Source organism: Capra hircus, chromosome 3 (genome assembly GCF_001704415.2).
Source record: "Capra hircus breed San Clemente chromosome 3, ASM170441v1, whole genome shotgun sequence".
Taxonomy (NCBI): Eukaryota; Metazoa; Chordata; class Mammalia; order Artiodactyla; family Bovidae; genus Capra; species Capra hircus.
The window spans coordinates 10,425,506-10,448,992 of record NC_030810.1 but is presented as its reverse complement, the minus strand read 5'-3'; the positions used below and the strand labels follow the sequence as shown (position 1 = coordinate 10,448,992).

Genomic DNA, 23,487 nt, shown 5'->3' with positions numbered 1-23,487 from the left:
GGCACTCTGTAGTAAGAGAAAGGGGGAAATGAAGACGGAAAATGAAAAAGAAAACCTGAGGTGATAAGCAGGCAATGAGTACCTGAAAAAAGACCAGAAAGGGGCAAAGGGAAGAGCAAAGGATTTTAAAAAAGGTAACAGAGTAAGTGAAGGAAGAGGTAGAACAGTTTAAAGCCAAAGAATGACAGGCTGAAATTTATGTTTGGGTAAGACCAAACGTTACAAAAGAAGAAAATGTAATCTTAAAAATAATTAAACAACATAAGATCAAATAAAGCTAAGGGATGACATGCAGGTAAAAATAACCATCTCCAGATAATGGGAGGTCAATACCAGAGGTCAAAGAGATAAAGTGAATTTAGATAAGAAGAACAACATGTATGGATAAGAATTAAAAAACACAAAAAGAGGGCACACATTTTAAACTTCTATGAATGGTCATTTTGAAATTCACTGATAAATCATTGCAATAAATATCTATGACTATTATTATAAAAGGAGAAATCATTGAAATTTTAGAAAGTGCTGATTGCTCAAGAACTAAATAAAGAAACATAAGAGGAAGTCACATGAAATTTTTTCATGGCAAAATGGGAAACTGAAAAAAGCCTCATAAAAAGTCTAATTCTCAGGTTGATTAACCTTAGAAAGATGATGAATTCACTAAAATACAGTAATTAGATATGTGGTAAGTATTCATTTTTTAAAGCATATTTCATAATTCAAACAGTATAAATAAGGTCTACTTTTACTAAATTTAATTTGAAACATAAAGGAATGCAAATATAACTTCTGGAACATCTAACCATACTCAAATTTATTTTAGAAGTTTCTTTCTATATGCCTTTTCCAACTGAACTAGAAGAGGGAGCATCTTTTTCCCTTTCTAGTCAGAAAAGGGCAACATCCTTGTATTGATCTAAGTACTGATACAAATAAATCATAGTTTGAGTAGCTTAATAACAGAAGCCAAATTGTTTCAGAACAAGAGCATTATTCATCTTCTTCTGACTTATTTAAACAGTGTCTAATGACCACCCTGCAAAATTAGTTCATATTCCTCAAATGATCCTAAGGTCATAATTTTTTGTTATTAAACACTGAAATGTAACCTTTGAGATACTTCAGAGATACTGAGAAGATAAAAATAAATATACTGGAATCTAATTAAAGTTAATATGAAAAGTATTAAGTGAATTCCAACTATGTAAATAAGAAATACACACAAGCATTAAATATTTGTTGGATGTAAGTGTCTATTGTCTACAGTTATAAAATACTTCAGTCACATATTACTCTAAGTTATGCAGTTTTGTTTTATAAAGCATCTCAACTAACAGGAATGCTAAAATATGTTTCAAAAGAATCTCTTATTATATAAAATGCACATTAATTAAAGTTAAAAGAAAGCTGAGCACCTCGCACCCTATAAGACTGAAAGCAGCAGCAACAAGTTTGTAGTAAACAATGTGTGATATTTCTCAAAAAACACAGAAAAGTAGAAAATTAAACAATGCACAAATTAGAACAAAGCATCTTGAAAGAAAGGAAACAGAAGATAATTTAGAATTCTGCTATACTTTGAGCAACTTGAGCAAGTTTTCTTAGTGGGAGGAGGCGGTGGGCGGGCAGGTGGAACTGTATATCCAGTGAGGCACAATGTAGAGCAGAACAGCTGAGTAGACCCTTTCCTCTGATAAGCAGTTTGCCCCTTCTGGAGGATTTTTTTACAACCAGAACAGGAAACTCGAACAGCTGTGGCTGGAACTGAAGGAAGCATTTTATTCATGCCAGATGACGCCAGTGAAGGCTGAAAGCCAGTAGTCAACTGTGGAGCTTTAAAAAAAAAAAATTGAAAAAAAGTTTTACTTTTTACCATGAATTTTAAGTAGGCATCCTTTCTTTCTCTTCTAGAACTAGTTTTGAAATCCAACACTAATTATGCAATACACAATTAAAGCCATTCTAAACAGACAGTGAGAACTGCCCAATTTACTAATATAAGTAGGCACTTCCTCTCACTCACACTGGTCAGAATAAACAAATGTGATTCATTCATTCAGTTGTTTCTTACCAAGAGGACTGCCACTGACTGAAAACACAGCGCTAATTTTCAGTTCCCCCTCTTGAGTTTTTTGCTGTTGGCCATGACTATACTCCTTTTAAAAAGAAAAATAAATAAATATGTAAATAAAAAATGAATACATTGTGTCTAAAAAAATCGAAACATTCAAGACATTTTACTAAGGCTATACAAGGTTGGAAAATGTTTACTACATTAGTAAGAAATAGCAGCAAGCAAACTGAAATTACAATGAGGGTATAACAGGTTTATACACGCTGAGAGTTTAAGAGGTAAAAAATCAAAGCAGCTATCTAATTAGCCTACAGCACTACTAAATATTCACAAACTACTGTTTAATCCTCAATCTACTACAGTATTTTACGTATTTACACTTATAAAAGTAATACACACTTACTATACAAAATTTAGACAAATAGAAATCAGAAAAAAATTCTTACAATATTTCCATTACTCCCAACCAACCAACCACTGTTATTCTTTTGGTATATTTCTTTCCAGTCTTTTCCCCTCCGGTATGTGTTTCTTAATACAGCTGTAATTATATTGAATATACCATTTTTATAAAGTGATTTTTTTTGTCACTTGAATCAACTGAATATTTGCATATTACCACACTTTACTCCAAAATAACTTCTAGTGGCTAAGTATCAGTGTTTCTAAAGGCAGATTCCAAGAATCCATGAGATCTATATAAAGGTACTCTAAGCAGTATGAAAACTCTAAAAAAAAATTAAATTTGAGTTTTTGAGTAATTTTTTATTGAATTAAGCTTATTTTCAGTCATAAATAATCACATATAACTGAGTTATACTACAAGTTTATAGTACTGTTGTTAGCTTTTACAATTATATTATTGCATTGTGAAACCTCTAAGTAATAGATTTAACTTTTGACTTTTTAATTCACTATTTACCACACTGAAACTTGCAAAACCCCAAAAGATGTCGTATTCTTGGAATTCTCAGGCAACTCCAACATACTCCCTTTTTTGTGGCAACAGGTGTCTATACATTACTCAAATTCAAGAAATACTGATATATATTATTTAACAGACATAACAGATTACAGAAGGATGAGACTGGAGAAAGGTGAGGCCCTTGCCTCAGGTATAAATTAAGGCACCAATTCTCAGTCATATTTTTTTTTAATGCAAAACTCCATGATAAAATATCAAAACTTTAAATAAGCAAAGACAGGATACCATTACTAATTCTTCCCTTGGTCTCAGTCTCCAATTTGATGATAGTCCTGTATGGCACTGAAATTACAAAACCACAACCGAGTGCTGGTCCATTTGTTTCCACACATTTGCTTTAATCATTAACGCCATGATGTACATCTTTGTGAATGCTAATACATTCATATTTAGGATTATCGCCTAAGGAAATAACCTTATAAGTGGAATTACTAGGTAGATAAGTATATAGTAAAGGTTCTTGGTGCACAATGACAGATTCCTTTTTAAAAATTTAACTACATTTATTCTAGCAATTTGTGAAAAAAGCCACTTAGTCTTTTCCCATTCTTGCTATAATTTCCAATTTTTTCAGTATCCATTTACAAAAAAGCACTATAAGGTAATAATATCAACCTCCTACAGCATCTGTTATCAATATTTCCTCAATATGTTCTTTCAGTTAAAATTTTACATACTGAAGTTCCAATGTTTATGCCAAAAAATCGATGGTTTTAGCTTTAGCAATTCCTTCTGCTTCTTACAAAGGGCTTCTCCTGGGGCTCAGACAGTAAAGCGTCTGCCGACAAAGCGGGAAACCTGGGTTCGATCCCTGGGTCAGGAAGTTCCCCTGAAGAAGGAAATAGCAACCCACTCCAGTATTCTTGCCTGGAAAATCCCACAGACGAAGAAGCCCGGTAGGCTACAGTCCATGGGGTCGCAAAGAGTCGGACACGACTGAGCGACTTCACTTCACTTCACTTCTATTTCTTACAAAATTCTACTTCCATGATAAAATGCTAAGAAAATGCTCTCATTGTTTTTATAGAGTCCTTTAATCCAGAGGTCAGCAAAACTTTATCTGCAAAAGGCCAGATATGAAGTATTTCTGACTTTTCAAGCCATGCTATCACAACTACTCAACTCTGCTCTGGTAGAGCAAAAGCACCCATAGATAATATATAAATGAATGACTGTGGCAATAACCAATAAAGCTTTATTTACAAAAAGAGTATACAGAAAAACAAAACAGAAACAAAGAGGACAGGCGGGATTTAGCCGGCTGCTGGTAAGATAATTTGCCAACTCCTATTTTAACCCATCCAGGATTTATTTATTTTGATATATAATGAACATTTTTCTTTCTCTTTCTCTGAATAGCTGGTGAATTCCTTTCACTTACAATTAATATATCAAATTCCTCTAAAAATACCTCTTTTGTGGCAATCTATTCTGCATCATTATCAGGCTACTACTCTTACGATTTCACACTATCCTAATGAAAATAACTGTGAGATGCTTAATCATTTAATAGTCTGCCATATCTCTAATGACTAGAATATACATATAATACAATGTGTGTGTGCATGCCTATTTATTCTTCTTCAAAACATAAGAAACCATTGATATTTCATTGGAATTGTATCAGAACTGTATTTTACTTTGGGAGTAACTAATTTCTTTCATTTTTTAAAGAAAGTCTATCCTTTCATTCAAGTTGTTTTGTATGATACAACACTGTTTAGTCACTTTGCTGTAGGAAATAGTGTATCTTTTCACTGTATTATCTAGGTGGGAAACTGATTTATAGAAATACTGCTCTGCTTTACATAACTAAAATTCAACTAGCTACTCAACTAAACTTTCATGAATTCTATTAACTTTCTAATAAAGATCCTTACCAGCAAATGATGATAATTTTGTCTCCCCTTTTCCATTATTTCTCCTAATCTCTTTAACATGCGTTGGGTCGAAAATCCAGCAAGAGTTAAATAATAATGCTGACATTTATAATTTGTGTTCATTTTTGTAATTATTAACAGAAGGTTTCCATCATTTTACTTTTAAAATCAATGACTGTTATTGATCAGAAGTAGGTATTTCCTTACCTGATCAAGAGAGTATTTATTTTAAGAAATGTATAGTGAATTACATTGAAATTTTTTTTGGCATCTATCTATCTATCTAGTCTTATTTGACCTGTTGATAAAGTTATATATTAAGAGATTTTCTAATACTGACTCATTCTAACATTCCTACATTATATAGTATATTAAGGCATATTACAAATAAAAATCTTTTCTAATCTCAGAAAATTCCAGAAAGAAAAAATCACTATTCATGGGTATACTTTAATGGTCTCCAATCAGCTCTCTTTCTCAGTCTATGACAGTTATTTAAAACTTCTGATATATTCCTTAAGCCTCAAGTACATATTACTTATGTAACATAGTAAAATACATATATATCTTAAGTACTCTGCTTGTACCCCCACAATGCTTTATGTTAGCATCCTCCCAACAATGACTGATTTCACAAATATTTAATAAGAAATCAAAGACTAATAACTTGAGAAGTGAAAATCTTACGACACAAAAGCTCTCAGCAGAAAAACAGATGTCAAAACCAAAAAAATCCTTTACTAGTATCTTCACTTTCCCTTTGTTTACCATAAAGTATATATCAGTATTACAAGACAGTGTTTCAGAAATGAAAAACCCAGATTCTATAACCACGTTAACTTGACATAGCTAAAAAACAAGCTACAACATTATTGCATCCTACTTTCCACAACTATGACTCACTATTATCACAATTAACTGATTTGCTTTCCCATTCTAATCCATTTATTTCAATGAGATTATAGATTAGCTTTCCTTTTATTATGAGCAAAAAGAAAAAAATCATTATTTAAAAGTAATATTTACTGAATTCCAGTTTTTAGAATCTATAGAAAAGGGGAAAAGAAAAAATGAGAAACAACTTTTATTTATAGAACAAAGTCTGGTAAACTAATAATAAGGCCTTGATGAAGGCCCCTGATTGGCTCCTTCCTGGCCATATGGCTTTGAATAACTTATTAACCTCTACAAACCTCAGTTCTCTTATCTATAAATGGGACTTAATATCATCTACTCTGGCCTTTTTATTCTGGAGGATGAAACAATGTAGTACATATAAAAGTATCTGTAATTGTGAATATTATATAGAAAATATAGTAACATGCAATAGGATTTGAATGAAGAAATGCAACCAGGAGGACAAACGATGCTATGCCAGTAACAAAGGAAGGAGTATGACAACTGGCAAACCCAGAAAATTGTAACTGAAGAATAATCAAGAGCAATTGGGAAGAAGTGGATAAACATATATAAACATATTTCCATATCTTAGTGAGTTATATGGGAAAGTAAAAATACTAAGACTAAAATGAATTGTGTAAAGTGGAGAATAAGGAAGCAAGTTGAAACAAAGCTACACGTTAAGCAAAGAGAAAAGCCAAGGGAGGTTTTTACAAGGTGTCAGAAGCTAAAGCTCTGATCTTATTAAGTCAAGAGAAAAGTTATTACAAGTAACTGATGGTCAAAAGTAAAGACTGACCACAGCTGTTAAATCTATCAGTATTTTATGAGCATTAGGTTAATAGTACTGTTTCAGAATGATTCATTGGAACTCCTTCTTCCAACCTATTTTTGGAAATGAAGAGTGATAAAGCATTAGGTAGTACTGAAAAATGAATAGAGATTTCCAATGGTCACTGAGGAGAAATACCTAAAAGAACAGAACAATGAAGAAGGAAGCAAGAGAAGGGGAGAGAAAACAGGAGTGGGGAGAGGAAGTAGGAAAGAAAGGGAGAGAAGGGTAGGGAAGGGAAAGGGAAATAAAGAATCCGGTATCCATAGTTTAACATGAGGTCCCCTGAGGAATTTCTAGAAGAATGATGAAGGTCTGATTCCAAAGGATTGGTGTAGCTGAAAACAGAGAGGACTTCTCAGAGAAAACCTAGCTTTACCCACTCACGCGTTGGAACTTCCTTATTTTGGGATCAGCATAAAGAACGCTTCTAGACCTTATGCCTTGGACTTACATTCCTGCTTGGTTCTCGAGTCCAGTCAATCAAGTGGTGAGCTCTTACGGAAGTTCTTCCCCAAAATCATGACGAAACTTCCTATTTGGTATTTTATAACACATTATTACACTCTAAATAGTTGATAAAAATGTAGGTATTTCTGGGTCCTGACAGTTCCATCCTATTGCTGTTCTCTAGTCACTGGAATATCTGATTGTTTTCAAAACAATAATACAAATAACCCTTCCTGATGCCCCCTTCCCTTAATGTATGTAGTCTTTCCCATAACTGTCTTTCATCTCAAGGAGTGTCACTGGGTCATGTACAGGGAGAAACTGATGTCTCTGGTACCCTGACAGCACTGCGATTCCTTATGGATTTCTCGTGTCCAGATTGGGGCATGAAAAGGATGGAGATCTGCTCTGTACAGACATAACTGTAGTCTTCTGAAATATACACTGCCATATGGATCTCGCCTAGGTGTCAGGACATTTCTTTATCTCTAATTCAGATATCTCTATTTTGCCTGCTTCTATTACCATTCTTTCAATCTAACTTCTACCACCTTCTTTGTAGCTACCACACTCATACCCATCCAACTCTACAGCTTTATCATCACTACCCTATACAGCTACCTTCCACTGGGCACCATGGAATTCCTGTTTAATTGAGGCATCAGTCTGACTCACATAAATTACTTATATCGCTTGCCTTTTCCTAGTCTAAAACAGTGGCTCTCAATACCAGAGGATTTTGTCCCCCAGGGGACATTTGGCAATGTCTGAGGACATGGTGCTACTGGCAATTAGTAAGTAGAGGTCAAGGATGCTACGAAATATCCTATAATGCCTAGGATGTATTGCCCCTCACTACAAAGACCTATCTGGCTCAAACTGTCAACAGTGCTGAGAAACCCTGCTTAGAGACATCTGAGTGAAAAAAATCTCTTCCACACAGTCTCACATTCTCAACCACCCTAATATAAAAGAAAGGGAAAGGTAAGCTTTCTCCAGATCAAATGTCATCTCAAAAAAACAGCTAATTCATGCAATCTTTACTTCTCAGCTTCTGCACTCACACCATCTGTATAAAATACAGAACATCCTCAAACAATTGCTGCTATTGCATATTCATCCCCTGGTCCTTTTCTATATTCTTAAATGATTACACCGTCTTTATTCTGTTCCAACCACTGCTATGTCATTAACTGCATGGATAACTTCACTGACTTCACAGTTACAGGAGCTCTCCAACTTTCATCTCCAGAACAACCTTAAAATAACAGAGCTCTATCCCTACCCTTTTTACTCACACACCTCAAAATTGGAATCCTGTATCACCCATCAAAGTCTCCTTTATCTTCAACCCACTGATCTACAGAACTGGTTCCTCAATCAATTAACTCTTCCAAAGATAACCTGGCCATTAATCCTTCCTGAAAAACACTTAAATCTTTACATACTTCATTAGCAATAACTGTAAAAGGCTTATTACTACCTTAAATAAACAATCACACCATAAACTCATAAACCTCCATAAACTTCAGCCATGTCTGCTATTATAAATCTCAAATCCTTGAAGACTCACTTTCCCTAATCCTTCACTGAAACTGTTAAAAATCACAGAACAGCGTTATTAAGGAACAAAGTGAATTAGAAGCCTTAATTACTACTTGGAAAAAGTTTCCTGTAACTCTGGTTGATTCCTTAGTATTATTCTTAAGATAATTCAATTTCCTCAACCTTCATTAAGAGTCTCCTCTCACCCCATCCACAAAACACTTCTTAATCAAGAACTTCCTTTCTTGAATGAATAATTCATGTGTGGAACCAAAAAAAGAGGGGAAAAAAGGTGAAATGTTTACTTGAGCATTGTCAGGTTCATCTTTAATTCTGTCTAGTAGTCCCTGCTGTGGTGCCATTGCTTTGTCATACTCATCATCCAAAGGTTCTTCTTTAATTCTAATATTTGATGCAAAGGAATTTCCCAGTTCCGAACCAATGGATTCTTTATTGGCAAATGGATAGCTGGAATCCTAAAACACAATATAAAGGATTAATAAATATTCAGATTTTTAAATTATTCCTCTTCAGGTTTAACACCCAAAGAAAAGCTCATTGGAAATGAAGAACTCTATGGATGTTCATAAGAGTCCCTATGCTTACAAGTAAATGTGATCTATGTCCAAATATCAAATACAAATAAAGAATCTAAGAGCAAAGACTTCTTAGCACATCTCCAAAGATGTCCTTATCCAAATAATAAAGGAAATGTTAAAAAACCAGTGCTCCTCCTAATACATACAGTTACAGTTTAGAAAATCACATAAAGAAAACTTTGACACTTGCCACAGTTACAGCAATCTACATACACACTGAAAACTTACCCTAAAGTTTGTTTCTGGGGTTTGTGGTAAATGGGTATGTAATGTTTCTTCAACTTGATTAGCTATTGAAAGAAAAAAAACAAAACAAAACAAACATATGTATATGAATAACAAATCTTACAAAGAGTGACCTACAAAGCTATTACTTGATAATCACCTCTCTTTCCAACAAAGATGCTCATTAGAGTGAAAAGGGTACCAAAAAATACCCACAAGGCAGTTTCACTCAAAATAAACAATCTGGCCCCACCTAGCTTTTAGCTTCACCTCACACTATTTCCTTGCTCAAACCTAAATAAAGTGGTTACTTTATTCACCATGTTCTAAAAATTACTTAAGTTTGTTCTTCCCCATCTCTGCTTATATCATTCCAAGTCCCCACTATCCTAATCTTTACACAGTCTTCCAGATTCAGCTCAGTTCAAAAATCACCTCTCCTCTAGAAAACCTTCCCTTGTCCACTAAGTTAAAAATAATTTCTCTTCTAAGAATACCTAAAACACAGTTTCAGTTATTTCAAAGAAATATTATTGTACTGCTTTATTAAAAACTCTTCTACCATTGTCTTCAATTATAAATTAAATTTTATGCTATTCAACTGGTCATTAACACTTCAACTACTTGACTTGTCCATTCTGCTATTAGACATTATGTTCCCTGAAGATAAGTACCCATATAATTTATTCCTTCTAGGCATACTGAAAATACATTAAATAATATATACTGAAAAATACAGTATACCCTTGTACATAATAGATACTTAAACTAATTGTTCTTTATAATGATACTGATTTGTTCTATCATAGTTTTCCTAGCACTGTCAGAAGAAATAGTAACACAAGGACTAGTATATTCAACCTTGCTTTCTTTCACACCTATTGAATATTCATTGAAATTTTACTATTTTCACTACACCAGGTTAGGCCCCAAGAACACAAAAATGAGTAAGATACAGTCCGGCCCTCAATAAACTCTCACACTAACAAGTAAAGGCAAAACAAACAGCTATGATACTGTGTGATAATTACTATAAACAAACGAGGCATAAACAAAATGCTATGGAAATATAGATGCGGAAACAAACATTCTTGATGCAGCGAGATTAGGGATGACCACAGGGTAGAAGAGGTTTATGAGTTAGGTATTGTCAGATAAGAAGCACTTTTACAGGCACATATACAAGAGAGAAAATGACATGCAAGCAAATGGAACAGCAAGAGAAAAGAAAGGCATAGAAATAAGAAAATGTATATATTCAAGAATGGAACTGAAGCTAAAGTATAGGCTATGCTGGGCAAAGAGGCTCAAGAGGAGTCTTAAGAAACTTTTAAAACATAAAATAGAAATGATATCAAAAAGGAAAACCCTCCCTAAATTGGACTAATTGGTGGGACAGCAGTTTGAATTAGTGCTTACAGCACAAAGAAGTTAAATCCAACTTCAGGTTCCAATGTTCAACCAAAGAAAATGAACAGGTGATTCGAGTATCTTGCCTTCTCATCAAAATATTGCAACCAGGGGAGGGAGAAATGAGGTTTAGAGCTATTTTTCAACCATTTATACCATTACCAATAGTTACTGGGAGAAATTCAGTCACTCTGCAAAGAACAAGGATAAAAGAAAAATGACAAGCTTACAATGAATTTAACTGTTCACACTTTGCTTAGTATCAGAAGTAATAAAAGCTGTATTATTATCAGTATGTTGTTATTTATTGTGTTTTATGGCTCTATTCCAACAATTATTACCTGCTTTATCAAAAAAACTGCTTTTCAACCTTGAATCCAACTCTTTATGGGGTTTATCCAACCGTTTTTCACGTTCATGATAAGTTAGGTCTCTATTTTTCTCCTTTCCAGAAAATGTCTCTTTGCTGTTTTCTCTTACTAGACTAAAATCTTTCCGTATTGATTTAAAGACAGAAACCTGATCAAATTGTTTAGGAAAGTCTTTTTTTAATTTATTTTGAATCTGTATTTCATTTTCATTGTCTGATTCATGCTGTGTGACTCTTCTCTCTACTTCCAAGCTATCATCAGTATGAATTGAAGAAACAAGATTGTCCTTTGAACTAAAATCCTGTTCATCCTCATTGTCACTACCAACGACTGGAATTCCTGCAAGATCCCCAGAGTTCAAAAAATAATCATCTTCATCCAGCAATGAATTTTCAGATCCTGTTTGATTCGGCATTCCATAAGACATGCTGTCAAGGGTAGGAGTTAAGTTGTGGTCTATATCTTCAGACATTTCTGTATCCATGATACCACCACCTTAAAAAGTAAAATACTGTTTAGACAAATGATAGTGCTAAAGATGACCATATTTATAAGGTCTGTCTGGCATTTAACAAATTATATATATTTTTTCTTTTCAAACAAAATATAGATAATAATACTGCAGTATTCAATAGGTGTGACAGATATCCCTATCTGACAGATAAGGAAACAGGGACATAAAACTTGAGAAACTATTTTAAGTTAGAAAGAAAGTCAACGCAATATAGAAAGAAAGAGTACCAACTTCAGAATGAGACATCTGTGTGTTGGAATCATAGCATAATTACTGAAAATCTATGTGATCCTGAGAAGAACCTCTAAGGCTTCCTTATCTATAAAACAGTATAATACTCACCTTGCAGATTAATTTGTGGTGAGGTTTAATGATAGTATGTATAAAGGGCCTACTAACAGAGACTGACACACAGAAGGGAATATGAAAGTGATAATTATAGTTATCATAGAGACTATTCTGGGGAGCTGAGATTAGAACCCAATTCTCTGACCTCAGAGTCCTAATTTCCCTACACTAACCCTTAAACACAGCAGTTACTATTCACAGTGGTGAATATTAAAGCATAAAAATAAAATTCATCCAAGCCAGAATAAATATTAAAAATTGTTTACTGTTTGAACTACATGCTCAAGTCTCTCCCATTCCAAAATAAAACAAACAAGAAAACTCAGTCCTGTATTTCTTTTTCCTGCCCTAATTCACCTTTCTTTCACAAACTGCTAGGGGAAAAGTTTACATTGGTTTGTTTCTACTTCATCTCCCAGTCATTAACCCTTTGAACTTACTGCAGTCTGGTTCCCAATTTCACACTGGAACCTCTCTCATTAAGATCAATGATTTCCGCATGCCAAATTCAATTATTCTTTCAATCTTTATGTGTCATATCCCTCCCAGATAAAATACTTTGGTTTCTTTGACATGCACTATTTTCTATTTTCCTTACTATTCTATGGAGAAGGAAATGGCAATCCACTCCAGAACTATTGTCTGGAAAATCCCATGGACAGAGGAGCCTGGTAGGCTACACAGTCCACGGGGTCGCAAAGAGTTGGACACCACTGAGAGACTTCACTCACTTCACTTACTATTCTATTAATTTATTCCATTCTTCTCTTCCTACTTTATGTGTTCAATATTCCAATTCTCTTCTAATTTTATATACTTAGACCATTTTATTCACCATCATAGCCTTGACTTTTGCTGATGACTTCCCAAATGTTTTAGCTTAGAACTTTCCTCCAAACTTCAGATGTCTATATTCAACTAGCTTCTATCGGACCCCTAAGAACCTTCAACTTAACACCTCTAAAATCAAATTCATCATGTTTCCATTCCAAGAATACTTTCTTGCACTTTATTTCTGTCACTTAATTAATAGCAATGCCAAATCAGCAGACTGATCAAGATTTTAAAAAAAGACTCACTCCAATTTTCCTTTCTCTTGGGACAAATTCTGTTAACTGTATTAATATCTCTTTCAAATCCATCTCCTTCTTTGGTACCATTCCAACACTTCACATCTCTTCCTATTGACAGTGCACTATAACTCAATCCACAGGATATCTAGCAGGCAACCATATTCTTACAAATCCTGCCCTCAAACCATATTTAATTGGTCCATGAGCAAACAAACTAGAACTGGTGAAAACACGAAGTGAAGCAAAAACTGAAAATATTAGTGGCACCAACAGCTTTGCTTTTATTTCATGTGGCTGGATCTTCAAATCATTCCCTGAGTTCCACGATCCAGGATAAATTTCTCTTTTTGTTCAAACTGATCTGAGTTGGATTACTTCTAATCAAGTCCTAACTATATAATATAGGGTCCAAATGAAAGCTTTCTTCAAGTTGCCCCCTTCATAAAGATATCAGAATTATCTTTTGAAACCATTAACCATTCCACATTCTATCTTCACTTGAAATCCTTCAAAAATATCCCTTGGCCTAAAAGTACTCATTCATTCATTCAGCACCTATTTATTAGGAAATCGCTTCATGGTAACTACTCTGCTAGGTTCTAAAGGATATGATGATGAAAAAGATAGCTATGATTCCCTCTCTTCAGACAACTAGAGAAACAGAGAAAATAATAAAATTAGAAAATCACCATTTTCATGTAACTAATTGATTTTAAATAAAGATGGTAAACTCATAGGAATTTCCGCAACTTACTTTCACATAGTATAACACACAGAGAAAAGCATGGAGGGAAAAGAAAGTATGTACAACATCACAGATATTCACTATACTATTCTTATTCTTTAGACTGTTTTATTTGAAAATTTTCCCAGTAACAGAATAGGGAGAAAATATAAAGAAGCAGGGTGTTAAAACACACACATAGTGAGATAAATTTACCAGATCATAAGGCAACCAAAGGTCACGGTTACAGCCTTCTCTACAGAAGTTTATCCTTACTACTTGACCACACAGTATATACTCAGTAACTGTTTAATGAATGAAAGAATATGCATTCTTATGATCAACATTTTAATCTAAGTACTATAGTATATAAGAAATCATCTAAAAAGTAATATTGCCAAGAGACTTCCAAAATCTTTATGTTTAAATTCAGGATATGATATTGGGAGGAAAGGGGAACCACCTGAAAAGAACTGGATCTCTAACTCACACCAAAATAATGTCCAGATGTATTTACCTTTGAGACATAAAAAAATGAAACACCAATATTAAAAAAAAATGGAAGAATTATTTTTAGGGAAAAGCCTAAGAATGACACAAAACCTAGAATAAAAGACTGACTGAGTAAAAGAATAAAAGACCAAGTGTAATTATAAAAAATTCCTAACGAGAAGGAAACATAAGGCAAACCAAAAGATCAAAGACAAAGCTGTCAAAAACATTTTAGTGCACTTTACATCACAACAGATCCTTTCCCTAATGGATGAATATCGGACTCTTAGTTCAGGAAAGATACCAAAAACAAATACATTTATGAAAGCAAAGGATCTAAATGAACATTTCACAGGAAAGGAAACACTAAGGTTGAACTTTGCTCATAAACGAAATACAAGTTATTAATCCAGTTAAGGTTTTGATAACAGCCTGGCAGCTATGCTATTGGCCAAAGCTGTCAAACTATGGCCCGAGGCCAAAAAATACACAAAGAAGAGTGTGGCATAGACCATATGTGAGCTGTAAGGCCTAAAATATTTACCATGTGTCCCTTAAGAGAAAAAAGTTTGCCAATCCCTGTAGTAGGGAATCCCTATTATAATCCTTATTAGGCAAAGTATAAGATGGCACAATCAGTAAAAAAAAAAAAAAAAAAAAAAGTAACCAGGCAATAGTTATGAGACTTTACACATACCTTTGATCCAGTAATTCAATTTCTAAGAATTTATCCTATAGACATTTCTCAAAAAGATCTATGAAAAAGAACATGAATAAACAGCAAAGACTGGAAATTGTCTATCTGTTCAACAATGAGGCTCAATTAACTATAGTACATACCTATAACAGAATATTATATAGTTGGTAAAAAGAATGAGGCAGCTTTATAAGAGTTCTCAGAGTCAATTAGTAAAAATACCTAAACTGAGAAAGAATATACATATATATATTAGGCTATCACTGCTATATGTTTTATAATTTATGTGTATGTTTGTGTAGACGTTAAATATACCTTCCACTGATTTTCTGTGACACCAGAATCAGGTGGCTATGAAACAGAAACACTAACTTTCAAAGCATATCCTTTTTTATCTTGAGTTTTGAAGCACATCTATTATCTATTGAAAAAACAAAATTTATTTTCATTTGAGAATGCACTCAAGATTTTCAGAGGTGGCATTTGCTATTAAGTTATCTAATTTGAATTGCAATTTTGATAGTTATCACACAATATATCTACAGGCTGAATAAAAGCATATGAGATTAAATTATGTTAGTTATATTAGCATACAGAATTAAACAGAACAGAATTGTACTCATCCTTGTGGCCCAAATAAAAGAAATAGGTTCTGTTTCTCAGAGCCTACATCTACAGAAAAAATGCAACACTAAATTGTATTTGGGGATACAAGTGGATAATGAAACACTTGAAAGCAAATTACTCACAAAAGATTCCTACCTAATTTTTAGACACTGAACTGGATCGGTATGTTTGAGGGAAAAAATGGTATATGGTTGGAAGTGAATAAGTGTAAGGAAGAGTTCTTTAAAGTTATAAAAGAGGAAATGCAGGACAGATATATTAGGAATTTCCAAACCATATAAAAAAGATCCCAAAAAGGAAATAATATGATTTATGTTTTACAAGGAACAGGATGTAAAGTAGCAAGACTACTTTAAAGCTGTTAAATGTTACAGGGAGTGAAGAAGGGAAGCAAGGATATCATGTAGGAGGCTATTGCAGTAATCCAAGGAAAAACTGGTGGCTCAGACCAGGATAGAATGGTGGATGTGAGGAACAGTACTCAGATTTAGATATAATTTGAAAGTAGAGGCATTTCGTGGTATACGAGAAGCTGTATATGAAAGGAGTCAAAAATAGCAGAAAAGGGTGCCATGTCTTGAGACTAAACACTAAAGGAGGAAGAGACTGAGAGGGGTGGCATGAATAGTTTGGTTTGGACCTGTTAATTTTGAAAACCTTATGAAAGTTGCAAATGGAGATATCAAGAAGGCAACTGGACATATTAACGAGGTAAAGAAGAAACTCTTGTCAAAAAATGATATATAAATTTGGGAGTCATAGATGAAATGATGGTACTTCAAGTTCATGCGACTAGTTAAGATAACCTAGTGATTGAACTTACTACTGATGGAAGAGAGCTGAGAGTCCTGAGATACTTCATTCAACTTTTAGAAATCTGGTAGAAAGGAAGGAATCAGGGAAAGAGAGTAAAATGGAACAACCAATGAGGCAGGAGGAAAATTAGGGGGGTGATATTATAGAAGCAAAGTGAAGAAAATATTTCAATTAGAAAGAAGTGGCCAACCTTAATGAATGCTGCTGAGCTAGCACAGAAAAATGAAGGCTGAAGACTGATTATTAATATTGGCAAAGCTGAAACAAACTTCTTACTTGACAGGAGCTTTATCAGTGGAAAATGCATACACAAAAGCTGGAGTGGGGTGATCCCATAAAGAGACTCAGAGGAGAGAACTTTAAGTACAAACAACTCTACAGAGGAGTTTTGCTCTAAATTAAAGAAAATGAGCAGAAACTGGACTAAATAGAGACTGAAAAGTTCTTCTGACTCTGTATTTTTGCTTTCTTTGTTTTGGGTAGTTTTTTGGAGGGGGGAGTTTTGTTTTTTAAGATGAAGACTATCACAGCTTATAGCATACTCCTAGGAATGATTCAATAAAGAGGGAATAACAGTGGGAACAGAATCTAAAAAAGAGTGGCTATCTGTGTATATATAACTGACTCACTCCGCTGTATAACAGAAATTAACACTGTAAAACAACTATATTCCAATAAGAAAAAATTATTTAAAAAAAAAAAAAAAACAGAGTGAGGAGACCTCCCTGGTGGTCCAGTGGCTAAGACTCCGTGCTCTCAGTGCAGGCCTAGGTTCGATCCCTGATCAGGGAACTAGATCCTCACATAATGCAACTAAAGATCCTGTGTGATGCAACAGAAACTGAAGATCCTGAGAGCTGCAAGCAAGACCCGTGCATGCTAAGTCACTTCAGTCATGTCCGACTCTTTGCAACCCTACGGGCTATAGCCCACTGGCTCCGCTACCCACAGGATTCTCCAGGCATGACTACTGGAGTGGGATGCCATGCCCTCCTCCAGGGGATCTTCCCAACCCAAGGATCAAACTCAAGTTTCTTACATCTCCTGCACTGGCAGGCAAGTTCTTTACCACTAGTGCCACCTGGGAAGACCCAGTGCAGCCAAATAAACAAACATTTTTTCAAAAAAGGGAAAAACTAGTAAAAGGGAAAATCTGTGCAACAGGGGTGTGATCAGTACATAAATTTCCTTTGTGAAAAAATAAAATGAGCATACTGGTTAAATGCAGGTAGGCTGTTAAGATTTTCAGAAAGAAGAATGAAGTTATATAAAGCACTTAAGTACAATATTTGTGTTTGAGTATGAAAATAAATTTCATGAGGTCAAATGAGCTTTTATGCCTTGTCCTCCTTTTTGCTTTCGATTTAGTGGCATATTGTTATTTGTATACCATACACAAGAATCATTTTACTTTAAGGTACAACCACCAACTAAAGAACCCATTAAAGGAAGCTACATAAATGAACATTATGAAAAGGCTATTACTCATTTCCAATGTATTACTCAATTAATTTCATATATTTTTATTTCAATAAATGATAACTTTCAGAAATAAAATACTGTCAATTGTAATTTCAACCTTAGAAGTTATGGTTCTCCAATAACTTTGACACTGTTTTTCTCTCTTAATAAACAAAGGATCAAAAGAAAAAACACAAACTCAACAAAATGCAAAAATAAATAACAGCAAGCATAAAAGCAAGGTAATCTTGGTTCCTTTTAAACTTTTAAATTAGCATTTTGCTTTGACACTGAAATAGTTCTAGGAGATGATATTTGTTTACAACAAAATACAATCTTATGATTATACAACAGAGGAGACAAATAGATTCAGGGGATTTGATCTGGCAGACAGAGTGCCTGAAGAACTACGGACGAAGGTATGAAACACTATACATGAGGTGGTGACAAAACCATCTCCAAGTGGGCACAGAAACAGCAAGGACCTAAGAGAAGCAGAAGAGATTAAGAAGAGGTGGCAACATAAAAAGAAATGCATCTGAGTCAGTTCTAATGAGGTAGATGAACCTAGAGCCTATTAAACAAGGAGCAGTCAGTCAGAAAGACAAAATCAAATATTGTGTATGAATGCATATATACAGATCTAGAAAGACGGTCCTGATGAACCTATCTGAAGGGTAGCAGTGGAGACACAGACATAGAGAACAGCTTCATGCACACAGGGGGAGGGAGAGGAATGAGAGGATGGGATGGATGGAGGGAATAACATAGAAACATATACACTACCATATGTAAACAGATAGCCAATGGGAATTTGCTATATGACTTCAAACCACGGCATGTCTGGGAGAAACCACCACAGTATTGTAAAGCAATTATCCTTCACCTAAAAACAAATAAATTTAATAACTTAAAAAAAAAGAAGAGGTGGCAAGAATACACAGAAGAACTATACAAAAAAAGTTTTAATAACCTGGATAACCACGATGGTATAATCACTCACCTACAGCCAGACATCCTGAAATGTGAAGTCAACTGGGCCTTAGGAAGCATTACTATGAACAAAGCTAGTGAAGGTGATGGAATTCAAGATGAGCTACTTCAAATCTTAGAAGATGATGCTGTGAAAGTGCTGTATTCAATATGCCGGCAAATTTGGAAAACTCAGCAGTGGCCACAGGACTGGGAAAAGTTTCTTTTCATCCCAATCCCAAAGAAAGGCAATGCCAAAGAATGTTCAATCTAGTGTACAACTGCATTCATTTCACATGCTAGCAATATAATGCTCAAAATTCTTCAAGCTAGGCTTCAAAAGTACGTGAACTGAGAACTTTCAAATGTATAAACTGGACTGAGAAAATGCAGAGGAATCAGAGATCAAACTGCCAACATCCCTTGGATCATAAAAAAAGGGAATTTCAAAAAAAATATCTGCTTAATTGACTATGCTAAAGCCTCTGACTGTGTGAATCAGAACAAACTGAAAAATTCTTAAAGAGATGGACATATAAGACCACCTTGCCCGCCTCCTGCAAAACCTGTATACAGGTCAAGAAGCAACAGTAAGAACTGGACATGGAACAACAGACGGGTTCAAAATGGGGAAAGGAGTACGTCTAGGTTGTATATTGTCACCCTGCTTATTTAACTTATATGCAGAGCATAGCACGCAAAATGTACGGCTGGATGAAGCCCAAGCTGGAATCAAGACTGCCGGGAGAAATATCAACAACCTCATATGTGCAGATGATACCATTCTAATAGCAGAAAGTGAAGAGGAACTAAAGAACCTCTTGCTGAGGATGAAAGAGGAGAGTGAAAAAGCTGGCTTAAAATTCAAAATACAAAAAACTAAGATTATGGCATCCAGTCCCATCACTTCATGGCAAATAAGATGGGGAAAACATGGAAGGAGCAACAGACTTTATTTTCTTGGGCTCCAAAATCACTGCAGATGGTGACTACAGCCACAAAATTAAAACATGCTTGCTCCTTGCAAGTAAAGCTATGACAAACCGAGACAGCATATTAAAAAGCAGAGACATCACTTTGCCAACAACAGTCCATATAGTCAAAGTTATAGTTTTTCCAGTAGTCATAAACAGATGTGAGAGTTGAATCATAAAGAAGGCTCAGCACTGAAGAACTGAGGCATTCAAATTGCAGTGTGGAGAAGCCTCTTGAGAGTCCTTGGACAGCAAGGAGATCAAACCAGTCAATCCTAAAGGAAGTCAATTCTGAATATTCACTGGAAGGACTGATGCTAAAGCTCCAATACTGTGGCCAACTGACGTGAAGAGCCAACTCATTGGAAAAGACCCTGATGCTGAGAAAGATTAGGCACAGGAGGAGAAGGGGATGACAGAAGAGGAGATGACTGGATGGCAGCACCAACTCAATAAGCAGACTCTAGGAGATAGTGAAGGACAGGGAAGCCTGGCATGCTGCAGTCAATGGGTTCCAAACAGCTGGATATGACTCACCAAATGAACAGCAACAACAAAGTAATAAAAGCCCCTTTAAACTATACGATCAGGAATATAGTTTACCAGTTAAAAGTCCAATAAAGTCAGGAATTAAAAATGAAACATACACGCTTTAAACATTTATTTCTACTTGGTATGTATAAAAAAAGCACATTGACCTATCACTGATGATCAGTAAGACTTTGGAAATGGGTTTGCTAATTTGAGTTCTTCCTTGAACAAATTACAGCTCTAATGCAACCTTTCAGATCGCAACTTTGGTTTCTGTAGAATGGAATGAGAAAATACAGGTACCTCCACGTTTTTACTGACTTGACCGAGTTAAATCTTCCTAAAGCATTAAAAATACTCACAGAAACAATTTTACTTTTCAGAGGAAATTTCATTATTGTCAAAAATGGTACAACTAAAATTAATCACAATAAAAAGTACCACTAGAATAAACAAGCTTAGGAAATTCTGACTCTTGTAAGCACGCAATTAATCAAAAGCTAAACGAAGCTGTCTTCTTCTGAAACTACTAGATGCTCTTCAACAGTCATTCTAGCTTCCTCCCTTAATGACAGGCCCTCATTCTCATTGGGGCACATTTATTGCTGTTCAGTAGCTAAGTTGTGTCTCTTGGTGATCCCATGGACTACAGCACACCAGACCTCCTTGTCCCTACCATCTCCCAGAATTTGGAACACTTACAGTAACAAAAAGATTGTAATCTCAGCTTATGATCCTAAGGTAAAAAAGCATATTGGCTATTAACAGGCCAATAACCAACAGAAAACTTTTCATGGAAATTGATAATAATTAGAATACAACAAATCATTCTTCTTTCAAACTGAAAGTGTCAATTCATTAATGAGTCAGGGCTGTAATTTTTTTTTAAATAGACTACAACAGAAAACATAGCTCAGAGTCACAATCAGTTCAGTTCAGTCACTCAGCCATGTCCGACTCTTTGTAACCCCATGAATCACAGCATGCCAGGCCTCCCTGTCCATCACCAATTTCCAGAGTTTACTCAAACACATGTCCATCAAGTCGGTGATGCCATCCAGCCATCTCATCCTCTGTCGCCCCTTCTCCTGCTGCCCCCAATCCCTCCCAGCATCAGAGTCTTTTCCAATGAGTCAACTCTCCACATGAGGTGGCCGAAGTATTGGAGTTTCAGCCTCAGCATCAGTCCTTCCGATGAATATTCAGGTCTGATTTCCTTTAAGATGGACTGGTTGGATCTCCTTGCAGTCCAAGGGACTCTCAAGAGTCTTCTCCAACACCACACTTCAAAAGCATCAATTCTTCAGCACTCAGCCTGCTTCACAGTCCAACTCTCACATCCATATATGACCACAGGAAAAACCATAGCCTTGACTAGACGGACATTTGTTGGTAAAGTAATATCTCTGCTTTTCAATATGCTATCTGGTCGTAACTTTCCTTCCAAGGAGTAAGCGTCTTTTAATTTCATGGCTGAAAGCACCATGTGCAGTGATTTTGAAGCCCCTCAAAATAAAGTCTGACACTGTTTCCACTTTTCCCCATCTATTTCCCATGAAGTGATGGGACCAGATGCCATGATCTTCGTTTTCTGAATGTTGAGCTTTAAGCCAACTTTTCACTCTCCTCTTTCACTTTCATCAAGAGGCTTTTTAGTTCCTCTTCACTTTCTGCCATAATAAGTAACGCTATAAAATACTGTAACACACACAAGTAGATCTCAACGTAAAACAGATTTCTAACAGCATCGAAATTAAAAAAGAAAAAAAAAAAACAGCACTGGTAATGTATGTTAAGTAGCCTTGTTATGGTAATCATTTTGCAATGTAGACATATAGCAAGTCATTATGTTATATATCTAAAACTAATACAGTGTTATATGTCAATTTTATCTCAATTTTAAAAAATGTCTACCATGGCTGATTCATGTTGATGTATGGCAGAAACTATCACAATATTATAAAGCAATCACCTACCAATTAAAAATAAATTTTAAAAAATGTTTTAAATAAAATAAAAACAAGAGCTCCTACATAATTTTGCTTCTGATGCACATTAATGTTTGAGGATCACTGAACTAAAGAGCAATATTGCATAGGAACCTGGAATGTTAGGTCCATGAATCAAGGCAAATTGGAAGTGGTCAAACAGGAGATGGCAAGAGTGAACGTTGACATTCTAGGAATCAGCGAACTAAAATGGACTGGAATGGGTGAATTTAACTCAGATGACCATTGTATCTACTACTATGGCCAGGAAGCCCTTAGAAGAAATGGAGTAGCCATCATGGTCAACAAAAGATCCCGGAATGCAGTACTTGGATGCAATCTCAAAAACAACAGAATGATCTCTGTTCGTTTCCAAGGCAAACCATTCAATATCACAGTAATCCAAGTCTATGCCCCAACCAGTAACGCTGAAGAAGCTGAAGTTGAACGGTTCTATGAAGACCTACAAGACCTTTTAAAACTAACACACAAAAAAGATGTCCTTTTCATTATAGGGGACTGGAATGCAAAAGTAGGCAGTCAAGAAACACCTGGAGTAACAGGCAAATTTGGCGTTGGAGTACAGAATGAAGCAGGGCAAAGGCTAATAGAGTTTTGCCAAGAGAATGCACTGGTCATAGCAAACACCCACTTCCAACAACACAAGAGAAGACTCTACACATGGACATCACCAGATGGTCAACACTGAGATCACACTGATTATATTCTTTGCAGCAAAAGATGGACAGGCTCTATACAGTCAGCAAAACAAGACTGGGAGCTGACTGGGCTCAGATCATGAACTCCTTACGGCCAAATTCAGACTTCAATGGAAGAAAGTAGGAAACACCACTAGACCATTCAGGTATGACCTAAACCAAATCCCTTATGATTATACAGTGGAAGTGAGAAATAGATTTAAAGGACTAGATCTGATAGAGTGCCTGATGAACTATGGACTGAGGTTCGTGACACTGTACAGGAGACAGGGATCAA

General features: G+C 35.2%; 1 protein-coding gene across 3 annotated transcripts in view; it reads right to left on the bottom strand.

Annotated features, from left to right (window-relative positions):
• Positions 1 to 23,487, bottom strand: part of ZMYM4 (zinc finger MYM-type containing 4) — a 167,482-nt gene that overhangs the window by 63,843 nt on the left and 80,152 nt on the right. For 2 of the 3 annotated variants that reach the window (XM_018041376.1, XM_018041385.1), the window contains exons 3-7: positions 11,245 to 11,769; positions 9,497 to 9,558; positions 8,975 to 9,145; positions 2,075 to 2,159; positions 1,581 to 1,836 (exon numbers count right to left, since the gene is read on the bottom strand). In XM_018041376.1, coding sequence (XP_017896865.1) covers positions 1,581 to 1,836; positions 2,075 to 2,159; positions 8,975 to 9,145; positions 9,497 to 9,558; positions 11,245 to 11,769 — 1,099 coding nt within the window. Of the gene's footprint in view, positions 1 to 1,580; positions 1,837 to 2,074; positions 2,160 to 8,974; positions 9,146 to 9,496; positions 9,559 to 10,912; positions 11,225 to 11,244; positions 11,770 to 23,487 lie in introns of those variants that run through there. The other variant, XM_018041393.1, reaches the window with a different exon arrangement.